The 12,628-nt window shown below is 53.3% G+C and overlaps 1 protein-coding gene across 1 annotated transcript in view; it reads right to left on the reverse strand.

Annotated features, from left to right (window-relative positions):
- Positions 1–12,628, reverse strand: part of LOC106808530 (protein 4.1 homolog) — a 69,709-nt gene continuing 57,081 nt past the window's right edge. Inside the window, 4 exon segments of the mRNA XM_014811287.1 lie at positions 1–2,300; positions 2,593–2,752; positions 3,037–3,129; positions 4,274–4,483. Of these exon segments, the coding sequence (XP_014666773.1) occupies positions 2,630–2,752; positions 3,037–3,129; positions 4,274–4,483 (426 nt within the window). The 3' untranslated portion in view covers positions 1–2,300; positions 2,593–2,629.

Here is a 12,628-nt window from a genome sequence, read left to right on the forward strand (position 1 = left end):
TATTACTGAATCCGAATCTTTTATTTCAGTCATCATCATTGGACACATTGCCGCTGCTTCCCCATCGAGCATCTTGCAGACCGTAGCAAAACAACGACACGAAAAACAAACAAGTGAACATTCATTCTAGTAATGCGGCAGTACAATAAAATAGAATCACACCCCCGGAGATGTGGTGCGCCGCCGACCGAGCATCCGCAGCCTCGCGACTTTTAGGACGGCTGCTCGGTCGACGCCGCTCACAACACGCATCGTCCCTCGTCACAACCACCTTTATAAACCGTATATAAACGCACCATTACAACCGTGCCTGTGTGCACCGTCATACACCCCACCAGCAGCAGCAGCAGGCGACAATCCTCTCTATCTCTCTCTCTGTCTCTTATCGCCCCCCCCCTGCGGTGGGATTTCACGTGCAGCGCACACAACAACAAAGAACTGGACAAATCTATATTGATAAAAAAAAACCTTCACAACTGCTACGGTAATTAAATGACGAGGCATGCGATGGAAAGCAGTCGTCGCCACCAGCGTAAACGAAGCGTCGACACGTGTTCACCTGCAATCGATATTAGCTGCTGTATTTACAGGTGATAGGCCATCCGTTAGGGGGCAGCACTGTACCAACAATACACACACATGTACGTAAGCAAGTGGACTATCAATACTTTCGCCAACAGCTTTTTCTTTTTTCTTTTTTTCAAAATAATGTCCGTCATCTTGCTTCGGTGTGGTAAATAGATCCACGAAACTCAAAAATGATAAACAATAAAAAAAGTAGCAAAATGTACATACTTGCTCGACCATACGCGGTCAGAAACAAATTGACGTATGTCATAAAAAGTATTTAATACCATTTGCAACTAGCTAAACTACCAAACACCCGCATTCCTAGCTGAGAACACCCCGCTCTACAAATTTCAATATGCTTCTGCAAAAAGCTAAAAAGCTGATTTGAGCAGTACCTGCTAATAAAAACGATTTCCATATTGTCCACATTATAAATCTAAAGTATTTGTCTTCAACATATAGACCTATCCTCTACCATTTCACAACCATGATGAATGAAGAACAGAGATAACAGTCTAGAAGGACTCACCCCAGCTTCATGGATACACATACAAACTCGTCTCCTCAGCACTCGTCTAAAATACATCGACATACTATTCTTAAAGCCCGACGAGTTCTTTCGAATCAACAGCAGCACTATTAGAACAATAACAGCAACAGCGTCAATGTGATTGGTCCTCGAAAAAAAGCTTGCATAAACCCTCTGCCGTAACAATACAATCAAGAATACGTGGAATGACTTGTCATCTAGAACATGATTTCTATATACTGTGGTAATACACATGGTTAGCAGATGCCCTAAATACGAAAAAGCATATTGCAATAGCAATGTTCCCAAAGGTCTGACGAAATATCTTTCCGTTTGGTTACGCTTTGCCTCTATGACTATCTTTATGCGGCCAAACGATTCTCTCTCGTGCATGCAGTGCTCTCGACAAGTAAGTTTTCTGCTGCAATGCATGAGAGGGAAGGTTTTATCCTTCCTGTCGTGCTACAATGCTCACAGGCACACGACGCGACATGCGGTAACAGCAAGCTATCGTCTCCTACGTACGTACTTGCTCCTATAGAACTTAGAGAGTTATATATCACTCGTTTTATCACGCAAAGTCGAATAGCTCGCCCAGTCTCGTGTGCCTGCGGCATTCATGCCTCTAATAATATACGATTGCGACTGCCTAAAATTTAAAAGACTATTATATCTACAAAAAGAAATAGGAGCAGATTTTGCCTTGTGAACCAAACTTCCCTTCGATATCGCACATATTCAATCGTTTAATTCGCTCGAAAATCTACGCCGGGAACTCCAGGAGAGGGTTATTTCCCCCTGCATCACCTTCCCCCGCTGCAGCAGAGACACGAGAAGAGCTGCTCGCGTCTCCGCCCGCCCCTCCTCGCCCGTTAGAATCTCCGTCAGCGCGGCAAGAAAATTATACGAGCAAGCGTTCCGAAGCTTCGCGACGACGAAGGGAGGCGAGCGAGTTCGCGAGCAGCATCTTCTTCGCATCTTCCCGTTCGTGCGATCCTCAGCCTCCTCCTCCTCATCCTCCTCAGCCTCTCCGTGTGTGCAAGACGTGAATCGCTGCTCGGGGTACCAATCAGTTGACGCGGCTCTATGAAGCGGCTGATGCTGTTGGCCGTGATGACAGCGGCGGCAATGATGACGATGGCAGTGTGCTCGTAGTAAAAAAACAACGCACGAGCAAAACGTTCGACACTGTGTTCGGTACCTGTAAAACAAACAAAAATATATTCAACACTGTATCAGCACCTTAGGTAAAAAACACATAAAACTAGACGAAACAATCCAGAGACACTCACGACGATACACATGCACACAGACGTTTCCACGTAACTCTCCATTCGTAATTAGACATGAGTGTGCATGCGTGCGTAGCTACTGCTAGTAAAATTGAGATTCGGGGTGTACAGCGATGTGTCGTTTGTTGTTCTGCGCATGTGTGCGCGCGCGTGCACGCCCGTTTTCGCGACTGACGTCGGCTAGTGTAGAGGTGCACTCACCGTCGTGTCGTCGCGTGCGTGCGGCGTACGTCCCTCTCTACACCGTAGTGTCCTTGCTGCCCCCATCCTCAACCGGCTCAGACTCCTGCCTGATCTCGATCTTCTGAACGGTCATGTCCGGGTTCATCTCCGTCGCCTCACGAATGGCTTCAGCAAGCGCCTGCAGCCGAGAGACGCGTTAACGATAAAGTCAAGCTTTGATACCAAAATTCTATCAATTTCTTTCACCAAAATTTAGAAGAGTTATTAATTTTGATAGCTGCTACCGTATGCCACCTCTGAACCTACTTATACCTCCACGTGTAAGCTATACAATACATACGAGCGTACGTGATCTACGCCAGGCTGCTTCAACCGCATGACAATCTACGCGTCACCAGCACCTCACCCACCCACATCTCACCCTCCCCCTCCACACCCCGCCCCACCCCTCCCCCGTCGTACCTCGTCGTGGTCGATGGGCACGCCTCCGTCGTTGCTGATGGTGATTCTCTGCTCCACGCGCGTTTCCACCACCCCGTCCGTCTCCGTCTTGTACTGCGGGGGCGGCGAACGCAAAACACAAACATCGGTTAGTCTCCTCGTCACACACAACACATACACGCGCGCGCGTGAGAGAGGCGTCGCCGCCGCCAGACGACGACTTACAGGTTTACACTGTCGTGGAGGAGTGCTATGCAAACACTATAAACATCTAAAACCATAACGACGTCCATAAATGTTATCAGCTTCGATTAGAGTGAGCACGACGACACGAAAACGGCTCTTGTAATGCGCTCAAGTCAAACTCTCATACTATTATAACTCTCACATCACAGTACAACATCATATTATACAATCCACGAGGTGCAGGTGTTTTGTTTGGAGGCAATCCGTGATCGAAATATTCCCAGACACACACAGTGAGCATTTGCTTACACACGTGCAGTAACATGCATGGTTACACTGAAAGCAAGAAATCATGTACCATCGTCATACGTGCACGCAATATGCAAAGGAAACGAAATTATTAAAAGGTTAATAATAATATAATATAGTCACCTTAGAACCAGGCATCCGAACACATGCAGATTCAATATTAGTTTTCTATGTAAATATGGTGAAAATCACTAGAAATTACAACATGCAAGTCAGTCACTTATAAACCTACGCATTGAACAAGCTTTTATTAAATACAGATTCAACCTTTTCGCACCACGCTACACATGCACGTAAAATCAGTGAGTAAGTGAATTGATGTTAAAGAGGTCCTCCATCCACCCCCAAAATAAGAGCATTCAGTAAAGATCCGATGATAGTCACGAATGTGCGTTATATATTAGTGAAGCAGATAGAGAGATCGGATGCAACCTCCAGCTGCGCTGGTAGTGCGATTATTTCGTCAGCATCTACTAAGTCGAGCCATGTTAGAGGCAGTCGTTTGACCGAGTGCCAGCGAACTTGCATGCAGAAAACCGCCAACGACGCTCCAACGTGAAAATCAAGAGAGATGCGGTAAGAGAGACGCCGCGCCCCACGACGACGCGGCGTGCCAGGCAGCGAGGAAAAAGAACAGAAGCAGTGCGACGACGGCGAGAAGAGCTATCGCTACGCGCGAGGTGCACGGCGCGGGACGACGTCGCCGTGACGACGACGACTCTCCGCCTGGCGGCGGCGGCGCGCGAGTGGCGCCCCCACTTACGGTCACGGTCTCCACCGTCTTGCTGCGACTCGACACTATCTGCGAGCCGACGAGCTCGATGACGTTCTCGTCGTCGTTCTTGGCGCCCTCTGTCTCGTAGCGCACCGTGCGCGTCTCCGTGGCGACCGTGGGAACGGTGCGCGTGACGTTTACCTCCTCCTCAACGTTCGGATCGTATTTTACGCTTTCCGTCTGCACCGTCGGCGGTTGCTACGGCGACAAACGAAAGCGGTTCAGCACCGTGCGTGCGAACCGGCGGCGAGACGGTGTCGTTATCAGGGGGCGAGGAAGGTCAAAGGTCAGGGGCGAGGAAGGAAGGGAGGCTGAGAAGTCTAAGGAACGACACGAGGAGTTTAGGACGTGAATCTCGGCTTCACAGACGAATGATGAAACCGAGAGAGAGGAGGGAGAACGAGGGAGGGGTAATGGCCACAACATAGAACACGAGACGAATAACACCGAAGAGGGACTAAATTCGCAACAACGAAAGCTCGTAGACAGATATCGTATACGCTTAACGTCAACCCGTAAAACATGTCACACGTTACAACAACAAATTCACAACTATTCACAACGAACGACCGTAAGTACACCACCACCGGGTAAAATGGAAACAGAGAAGCATCTATAGTAACAGTAAACAGCCATTGTAGCAACGCTCCCACCCCACCCCATCCTCCCCTGTCTCCCCTGTCCACTACACCATAGCTAGGCAAGCAGTCTAGCTTTCCTAGTCAGCAGGCATTACTGAAAAAAGGCATTATTGATTACTGGAAAAAAAAGGCAAATGGATATCGCAAATAAACATCAACAAACGTTGCCGCCATCCACGGCAACGACTCACCGGCAGCGGACCGCATACCACCTGCGCATGCTCGAATCTACGGACTACGCCAAGGCACCGTGCGACCACCGAGCACCGTTGACGCTAGCAACAACATCTCATCACTGCCGCCGCCGCTGTCGTCAATACTACAGCTGCTACTGATCGCTCGCAATCGTAGCTTCCACCAAATTTCGAGAGTTGGCGCGACGGGGGAGAGATACGAAAGAGTCGACGCAGTTTTCCGCCCGATCGATCGGTTGAGCAGGCGAGGGAGAGAATAACACAGGCGACGGCAGCGAGAGAAGCGGCGCGGCGCAAAACCCCGGTCGGCGAGCGAGCGCGGGGGATGAACATCAAGCGAGCGCGGGGGATGAACATCAAGCGAGCGCGGGGGATGAATATCAAGCGAGCGCCGAGATGTAAACTCAAAGCGAGGCGCGGATGACACATCAAGCGAGACGCGGGATGAATCAAGCGAGAGCGGCCGGTGAATATCGGCAGCGCGGTATGAATATCAAAGCGAGCGCGGAGGATGAACATCAAAGCGAGCGCCATAGGATGAAATAAATCGAGCAGAGCGAGGGATAGAATATCGACAGAGGCGGGCGGGGGATGAATATTCAGCGAGCGCGGGATGAAACTCAAGGCTAGCAACCAGCGGAATGAAATATCAAGTCGAGCGAGCGGGGATGAATATCACGAGCCGCGAGGATAGAACACGCAAGCGAGCGGCCGGGGAATGAATAATCGAGCAGCGCGGGGATGAAATTCGAGCGAGCGCGGGGATGAACATCAACGCGAGCGCGGGGAGTGAAATATCAAGCGAGCGTGGGATGAAATATCAAGCAGAGCACACACCACCACCACAGGGGGATGAACTGCAAGCGAGCGAGGGGTGATAGAACATCAAGGCGAGCGCGGGGATGAACAAATAGCAAGCGATGCGGCGGGGGTATGAAATACAGCGAGCGCGAGAATGAATATCAAGCCGACGCGGCGGGGCGATGAATATCAATCGAGCGCGAGGATATGAATATTCAAGCGAGCAGGCAGGGATGAACTAGCATAGCGAGCAGCGGGATGAAACATCAAAAGCGAGCGCGGGGATAAGCAACCCAGCGAGCGCAGGGGATGAATAATCAAGCGAAGCGCGGGGATGAACATCAAGCGAGCAGCGCAGGGGGATTCACATCAAGCCGACGCGCGGGGATGAACATCAGTCGAGCGCAGGGGAGGAACATCAACGGCGAGCGAGGCAGGGGGACTGAACATCAGCGCAGCAAGGCGGCGGATGAACTATCAAAGCGAGACGGCGGGGATGAACATGCAGCGGCGCGGGGATAACATTCAGGCGAGCGCGGGGATGAACAATCAAGCGAGCGCGGTGATGAAACACAGCTTAGCGCGGGCATAACATGCAAAGGCGAGCGGCGGGGATGAACATCAGCGAGCGGCGGGGATGAACATCAAGCGAGGCGGCGGGATGAACACAAGCGAGCGGGGCGCATGCATGCGTGGCAGGGGGGAAACACGGACACGCCGCCACCATGCGCTGCAAGAGAGAAAGACTCGCCGCGCGGCGTGGCGCGTTAACACTGCCGCCTGCACCTCTGCCGCTCCCGCGCCGCCGCCGCAAAACCTTCAGCCAGCGACAAATTTTGAACAGCTCGCGTCGCCGTAACGACGTCGGCGTGGCGTGCGGCGGCGGCGCGTGAGCGCGGCAGATAGCTGTACCGCGTCGCCTGCGCCTGCGGCCCGCGGGGACGCCGCTCCCCCGCCCGTCGTCTTCGTCATCACCGGATCGCGGGTCGTGGTCCTGTACGTGCGCGTCACCACCGTTCGCTTCACCTCTCCGGGCGCCCCCTCCGCCGACGCTTCGCCAGACCCCGCCGCCGCCTCGCTAGAGCCCGCCGACTCTGGCCTCGCCACCGGTGGCGCCGCCGTAGCCTTATCGCCGGCCTGCGGAGCCTGTGAAAAACGCTGACGTCGTCAGACTAGAAGGAGCAATGCTAGCTAGACACGGGAAGTGTGTTCGTAGGCGCGAGGGCATTGCCACAGGCTGTGTGCCTGCACGTTCTCGAAGTGGCAAGCGACGTGTCTAAAGGAGAAAGTAGAAGCATTAAAACCTAATGTGACGACTAACGTGATGGCACCACTGCATGATCTGCAATTGAAATACCACACTAACAGTTATGCGCTTCCTTAGGCTGTGCTTTGCTGCACAAAAAGGTGGATGACATTAGACTGGTAACACGGATCTGTTCCCTTGTATCTAGATCTCGTGTGTAGCACTCACACAGCTCATGTGAGATCTTGTGAGGAGATCCGCCCATCTACCTCTCTATTCCACCCCCTATAATCCACCCTCCCCCCACCTATCTATACTCCACCCCCCTATATATCGATCCTGTCTACCCAATTCATCCACCTTCCTCCTGCCACCTCCACCTCCTATCTACCCCATCTATCCTCCACCCACCCACCACATCCCACACCCAACCACCCACCCACCCTCCAAAGACACCATCGCAACCCCAACGTTATTTACATGGCTGTTAAAAAACAAACACGCGCACACACACACTATGAGTATACAGCTATTGCCAACACGCTAAACATTAACGCGACACACACACACACACGGAAGCACGCACGCGCGCGCCGCCACCACCAACACAACGGCGCGCCGCCGCCACCAGCACAACGGCGCGCTACGGCACTAAAACGGGGGAAAAGATCGGCTTTTCAACGACAGCAACAAACGACTCGAGAATCCCACGGTCATCACGAGGCGTGTCTCGCTCGAATGCCGTCCGTCACACACGAGTCGCATCACGCACGCACGCACGACATGCACAGGTTTTGCACCAAATGTTCTTCCGATATGGCGGCCGCTGCAAATCGCTGCGTTCGCCGAAACGCTCGCGCGGTTTGTTAGCATTGTGCGGATTGTTGACACGGACTTTGTCACCCCGAGCGGAGGCGATCTCTGAGAGATAAACCTTGGTTCGGGGGCGGCCGAGTTTGCGCCTCATCCCGCGGAAGAACACGTGGTTTGAACGACGCGGGGTCGCCGCGGAAATTCTCCAGGCACCGAAAAACAACGAGGCTCTACATACACCAGCGCGCATCGCTGAGATGTGCAACACGGAGTGGCGTATGTACACTCCCCCCCCGCCCAACAATCTCCCACCCCCGTCTCTTAGTCACTCGTTTTAGTACATGCATGTGCAATGAGTTTATTGCACGGTTATTCCTAATCGCAGGCAATAAATCGCAGATGTAAACACTCGTATTTGCGCAGCACTCGACGGGACTACGAGGCAAACGTCGCTTACTCCTTTATTGCTTTCACGTTCGGTGCGTGGAGAGAGTTTCAGCGAAAACCCCGACGTCGCAATAGACACAGAAAAGCGTTGTCATAGCAGATTACAGGGCGCAGAAGAGAACAACACGATGGCGAGGGCTAGGTAACCCCCACACGAGACACACGTACAATAGAGAGACAGTTCTACCACCAGCACTAGACTATAGAACAACACAAGCATACGCACGACAGCCGACATGAGAAACGACGATTCTACCAGAATGTCGTTCCCTTGTGTCATATATAACACACGTTCACAACATTCTGTATACTTCTACGACAAAGAAATATAGCTATCGAAATCATCGTTGTAATTAAATCAACTTTGAATCAGAGGGAAGGGAAGAGATGCAAGCACAGGTCGTAGGCAAAGGTCTAACTTGAGTTAGGACGCTGTCTAAAATTACAAGGAATGACAAACGTGGTGACATTATAAAGACACACTCACATACCTCAGACACACTCACAGCTAGCAGTAAAACATAGCAGGCAAACACATTTCCTTGTAGTCACCACCACCACCACCACCACCACCACCACCACATACCCGACGGATGGTGACAGGATAGTCCAGTAGGAACTTTCATAGAGTTAGGATCGGGCAAAGGCATTCATTCACCGTATAGCAGGAAATATACGAGGACACGTTAATGTTAAACGAATATTAAATCAGCATGCAATGTAACTAAATCTCACATTTAACAGAAACGGAAAGCTTCGACGTAAACGACGGAACTCGAGAATGAAATCGACCGGCACCGCGTCTGTTAGTCGATGTTAAAACTACGATTAATTACTGACATGCCAACATATCAAACAGGTGAGAGGGGGGAGCCGATATGAAAACCAATCTGCTTTGTACAACTTTTTTCTGTGTCTACTGCCTACTCCGTCGCAAGGAAAGAGCATCCGCGCCGCCGGGGCTCCGAATCGGGAGCCCGTCGCCGCGGTAACGGCGGCAGACGATGCTCGTTCCTGGCTGCGGGCTCGCGTTAACGAGGTGCAAAACCTGTACATCGTATGCGGGGAATTCCAGCCAGCTGGCTTCACTCGTTGCAGACAGGAAGCTGTCGCGCTCCGACAAGAGGCTGCCTCGGTCGGCGACGGCGGCGGCTACGGTGGCTCCCTCGAACGCGTTGCACAGCACCGCGCTCGACCACGACTCCCGGTCGCCCGTCGCCGCGGCGACGATGACGGTGTTAGTAGCGGCACCATCTCGTGGCACCGTCGTGTTAGTTTCGGCGTCAACGGCGGCGCCGTCTGGTGCGAACACCGTGTTAGTTTTGGCGACCACGGCAGCGCCGACCGGTGTTATGTTAGTGCGGTCAGCGCCACCTGGTGAGGCGACCATGTTAGTTTCCGTCGTTAGTTCGGTGGCGAGGACGCGGATCGACGCCGGCGCCGCGTCCCTCGACACGGTCTCCCTCTCCTCCTCCTCCTTCTTCTGCTTTCTGCCGCTCTTACGCACGAGAAGCGCACGCTTAAACACGTTCTTTTGTTTCGCCCCGTCGGGCGGCGGCGCGTCGCCACCGTCGGCGTCCGTCCGTCCCGTCGTCTTCCTACCCCCGCCGAATAACCCGCTGCCCCTCGCCCCCTTGTCTACGCTCGCCCCGCTCCCGGAGTCCTCGTTGTCACGGCGACGGCGCAGCGAGCTGAAGATGCCGCTGCTGCGGTGTCTCGCGTCGCCGCTGTAGTTCAGACTCGTCACGCTTCCCGTCGTGCCGCAGCTACTGCTCACGCTCACGCTGTCCCCCTCCCCCGCCTCCCCCTCACCATCCCGACTCTCCCAGCTGCTGCGCTTACTCGAGCCGCCGCCGAACAAGCTCCGACGGGTCGCGGGGTCGCGCACCACAAAGGCGGGCGCGTCGGCCGATGGGCGAGCGCGCGCCGTAGCGGGCACAAGGGAGGAACGACCTCAGCGCACGGCGGCGACGCCCTGGCGGCGCGCGTTCCGTGCTCGTCGTCGGAACTTCGAGGAAGAGGTGTCGCTGCCCGCGGTTGCTGCTCCTGCTGCGGCCGTCTTCGTTCTCTCTCTTCTTCTTCTTCTTCTTCTTCTTCTTCTTCTCTGCCCCGGTTCTCCGGGTTCTCTTTGGTTCTTGTCCCTATTCGGAGAAACAGCGGCTGTTCGTTTCCGCTTGTCTTCCTCTCGCGCGAAGGTCGAGCGTTACGCGCTCGCGGCTCATCTCTGTGGGCACGCGTCACGCACCGCAATACTGCTGCCTGGCGTGCCTGCGGCTGCCTGGGTGCCTGCTGGCGCTGCGCGTCTCGGACCCCACGTCGGCAGGTCTGCTGCGATCAGCTCTTCACGCAACGGCGCAACGTCGTCGGCTGCTGGCACCTACGCGCGGCCCGGCGTCGCAGATAGCCGTGCGACTAGGTCACTACCCGGTACGGGTAGGCGGCGATCACGGAACGCACCGTCCTCGTCGGCTGCTAGCTAGGACTCGGACGGAGAGGTCGGCGTGCACGGTGACCTCGCCGGCGACGGGGAAGCCGGCAGCTCCGGCGCCGGGGCTCGTAACCGTTTCATTCTCCTCGCTGTCTCGAACGCTGCGCGTCTTTCCAGCTCCACTTCCTCTTCTTGACTCCTGGCGGCTAGACCGGGGTACTCGTCTGGCGGAATTCCGTCGTGTGAGGATCAGTTCCGTGTCCATGGACGCGTAGTGAGGACGTTGGTAAGGTTGCGAAGGCGAGCGTCGCATTCGGCGACGGTCACTGCTTCTCAAGGGCTGTACAGACTAAGGTATGAGTACGCGAGGTGCAGGCCGTAATGTCACTTTACTTGTGGTCTATTTCGCGCTCGTCGTCCGACTCGCTGCTGCTGGCTAGAGGCTTCCTTCCCCGCTTCTAAACGGACTATGACCCGTTGATGTTGTCATCCTCTGTAACGGTCTTCGTGCTGGCCAGCCGAGCAGTGGCATCGGCTCTGAGCAGGCGATGTCGGAGCATGATGCGTGGAAGAGGCACCGGCAGACTCCCTCCCTACGCACGACCGACCGTCAGCGCTGGTTCTTTGCTGACATTGGTTTCATCTTCATCCGCTGCTATTGCTGCTGCTGCTGCTGCAGAGCTATCTGCCCTCTTCTAGCGGTTTACTTACAGTCCTATGTCACAGTGATCACAGAACCATCCTCGTGGTAAATGTTTTAGGCAGACCTTGCCGCCCTCTACGCATCCTGTTTCCTCGCTGCCTTGCTCAACTACTGGGCTGCACCTAACTTCAGCTTTTACTACTTCTGGGTGAGATACGGTAGCTACACTGTTTTCTGTATCGGTTGCCAAGTGACTACAGGGCATCTCAAGCATGCATTCTGTACCGCCGCTCAACGCATAGATCAGGCCTTGTGATGGCAACGAGCAAAGGCGCAGCATGCTTCCTCAGTAGAATAGGCAGCGCTGCGGCTTTTTTACATGATATTCGTTTGTTTCTCTAAGCTGCCTTGCGTTTCAATTTCTTCATCTTCTTTGCACTCAGCTTTTCTTTTTTCTTGTCATCATCATCATCATCACTGCTGCTGCTGCTACTGCTGCTGCTGCTGCTAGAGCTATCATCTGCCTCATTTTTTTTTTTTTTTTTTTTTACTTCAGGTCTGCTTCAGAGAAAGTCACAGTGATCACAGACACAGGTGGTACAATTTTAGACAGACCCCTCTACGCCTGACCTAATCTATCGCGGCTACGGCCAGTAAGGTGTGCGGAGCTGAGAGAGGGAAGAGTTAAGAGGGCGTCTCTCGGCTGCCTTTGCCTCAACTCTGCTGCAGACCTACCTCAGCTTCTACGATATCAGGTGAGATACGGTGCAAACTGTTCTGCATCGGAACGGTTGGCCATGACTAAGGCGACCTCAGCATCTTCTGTAACTTCAACCATAGGATTTCAGGCCTATGTGAATGGGAAACAGCAAGAAGGGCACATCTTACTCAGTAAATACGCAGCCCATGCGCGTGTTTTTTGTTTTTTTTTGGTTGTCTTTTTTCAACATGATCTCGAGCTTGCATAAGTTCCTCAATGCATCACTCTTTCGACAAGAGAAAGTTCGCTCATTCCGTGTACTGGGCTTCTTTTCCCGAAAGTTTCATCCTCACATGTTGCCTGGCTGCTGCTACTACTGCTGCTACTTGCGCTTTCTTACAAGAAGAAGTCAGCTAGACGGAAGAGAGAT

The sequence above is a fragment of the Priapulus caudatus genome, unplaced genomic scaffold, assembly GCF_000485595.1.
Source record: "Priapulus caudatus unplaced genomic scaffold, Priapulus_caudatus-5.0.1 Scaffold284, whole genome shotgun sequence".
In the NCBI taxonomy this organism is placed as follows: Eukaryota; Metazoa; Priapulida; class Priapulimorpha; order Priapulimorphida; family Priapulidae; genus Priapulus; species Priapulus caudatus.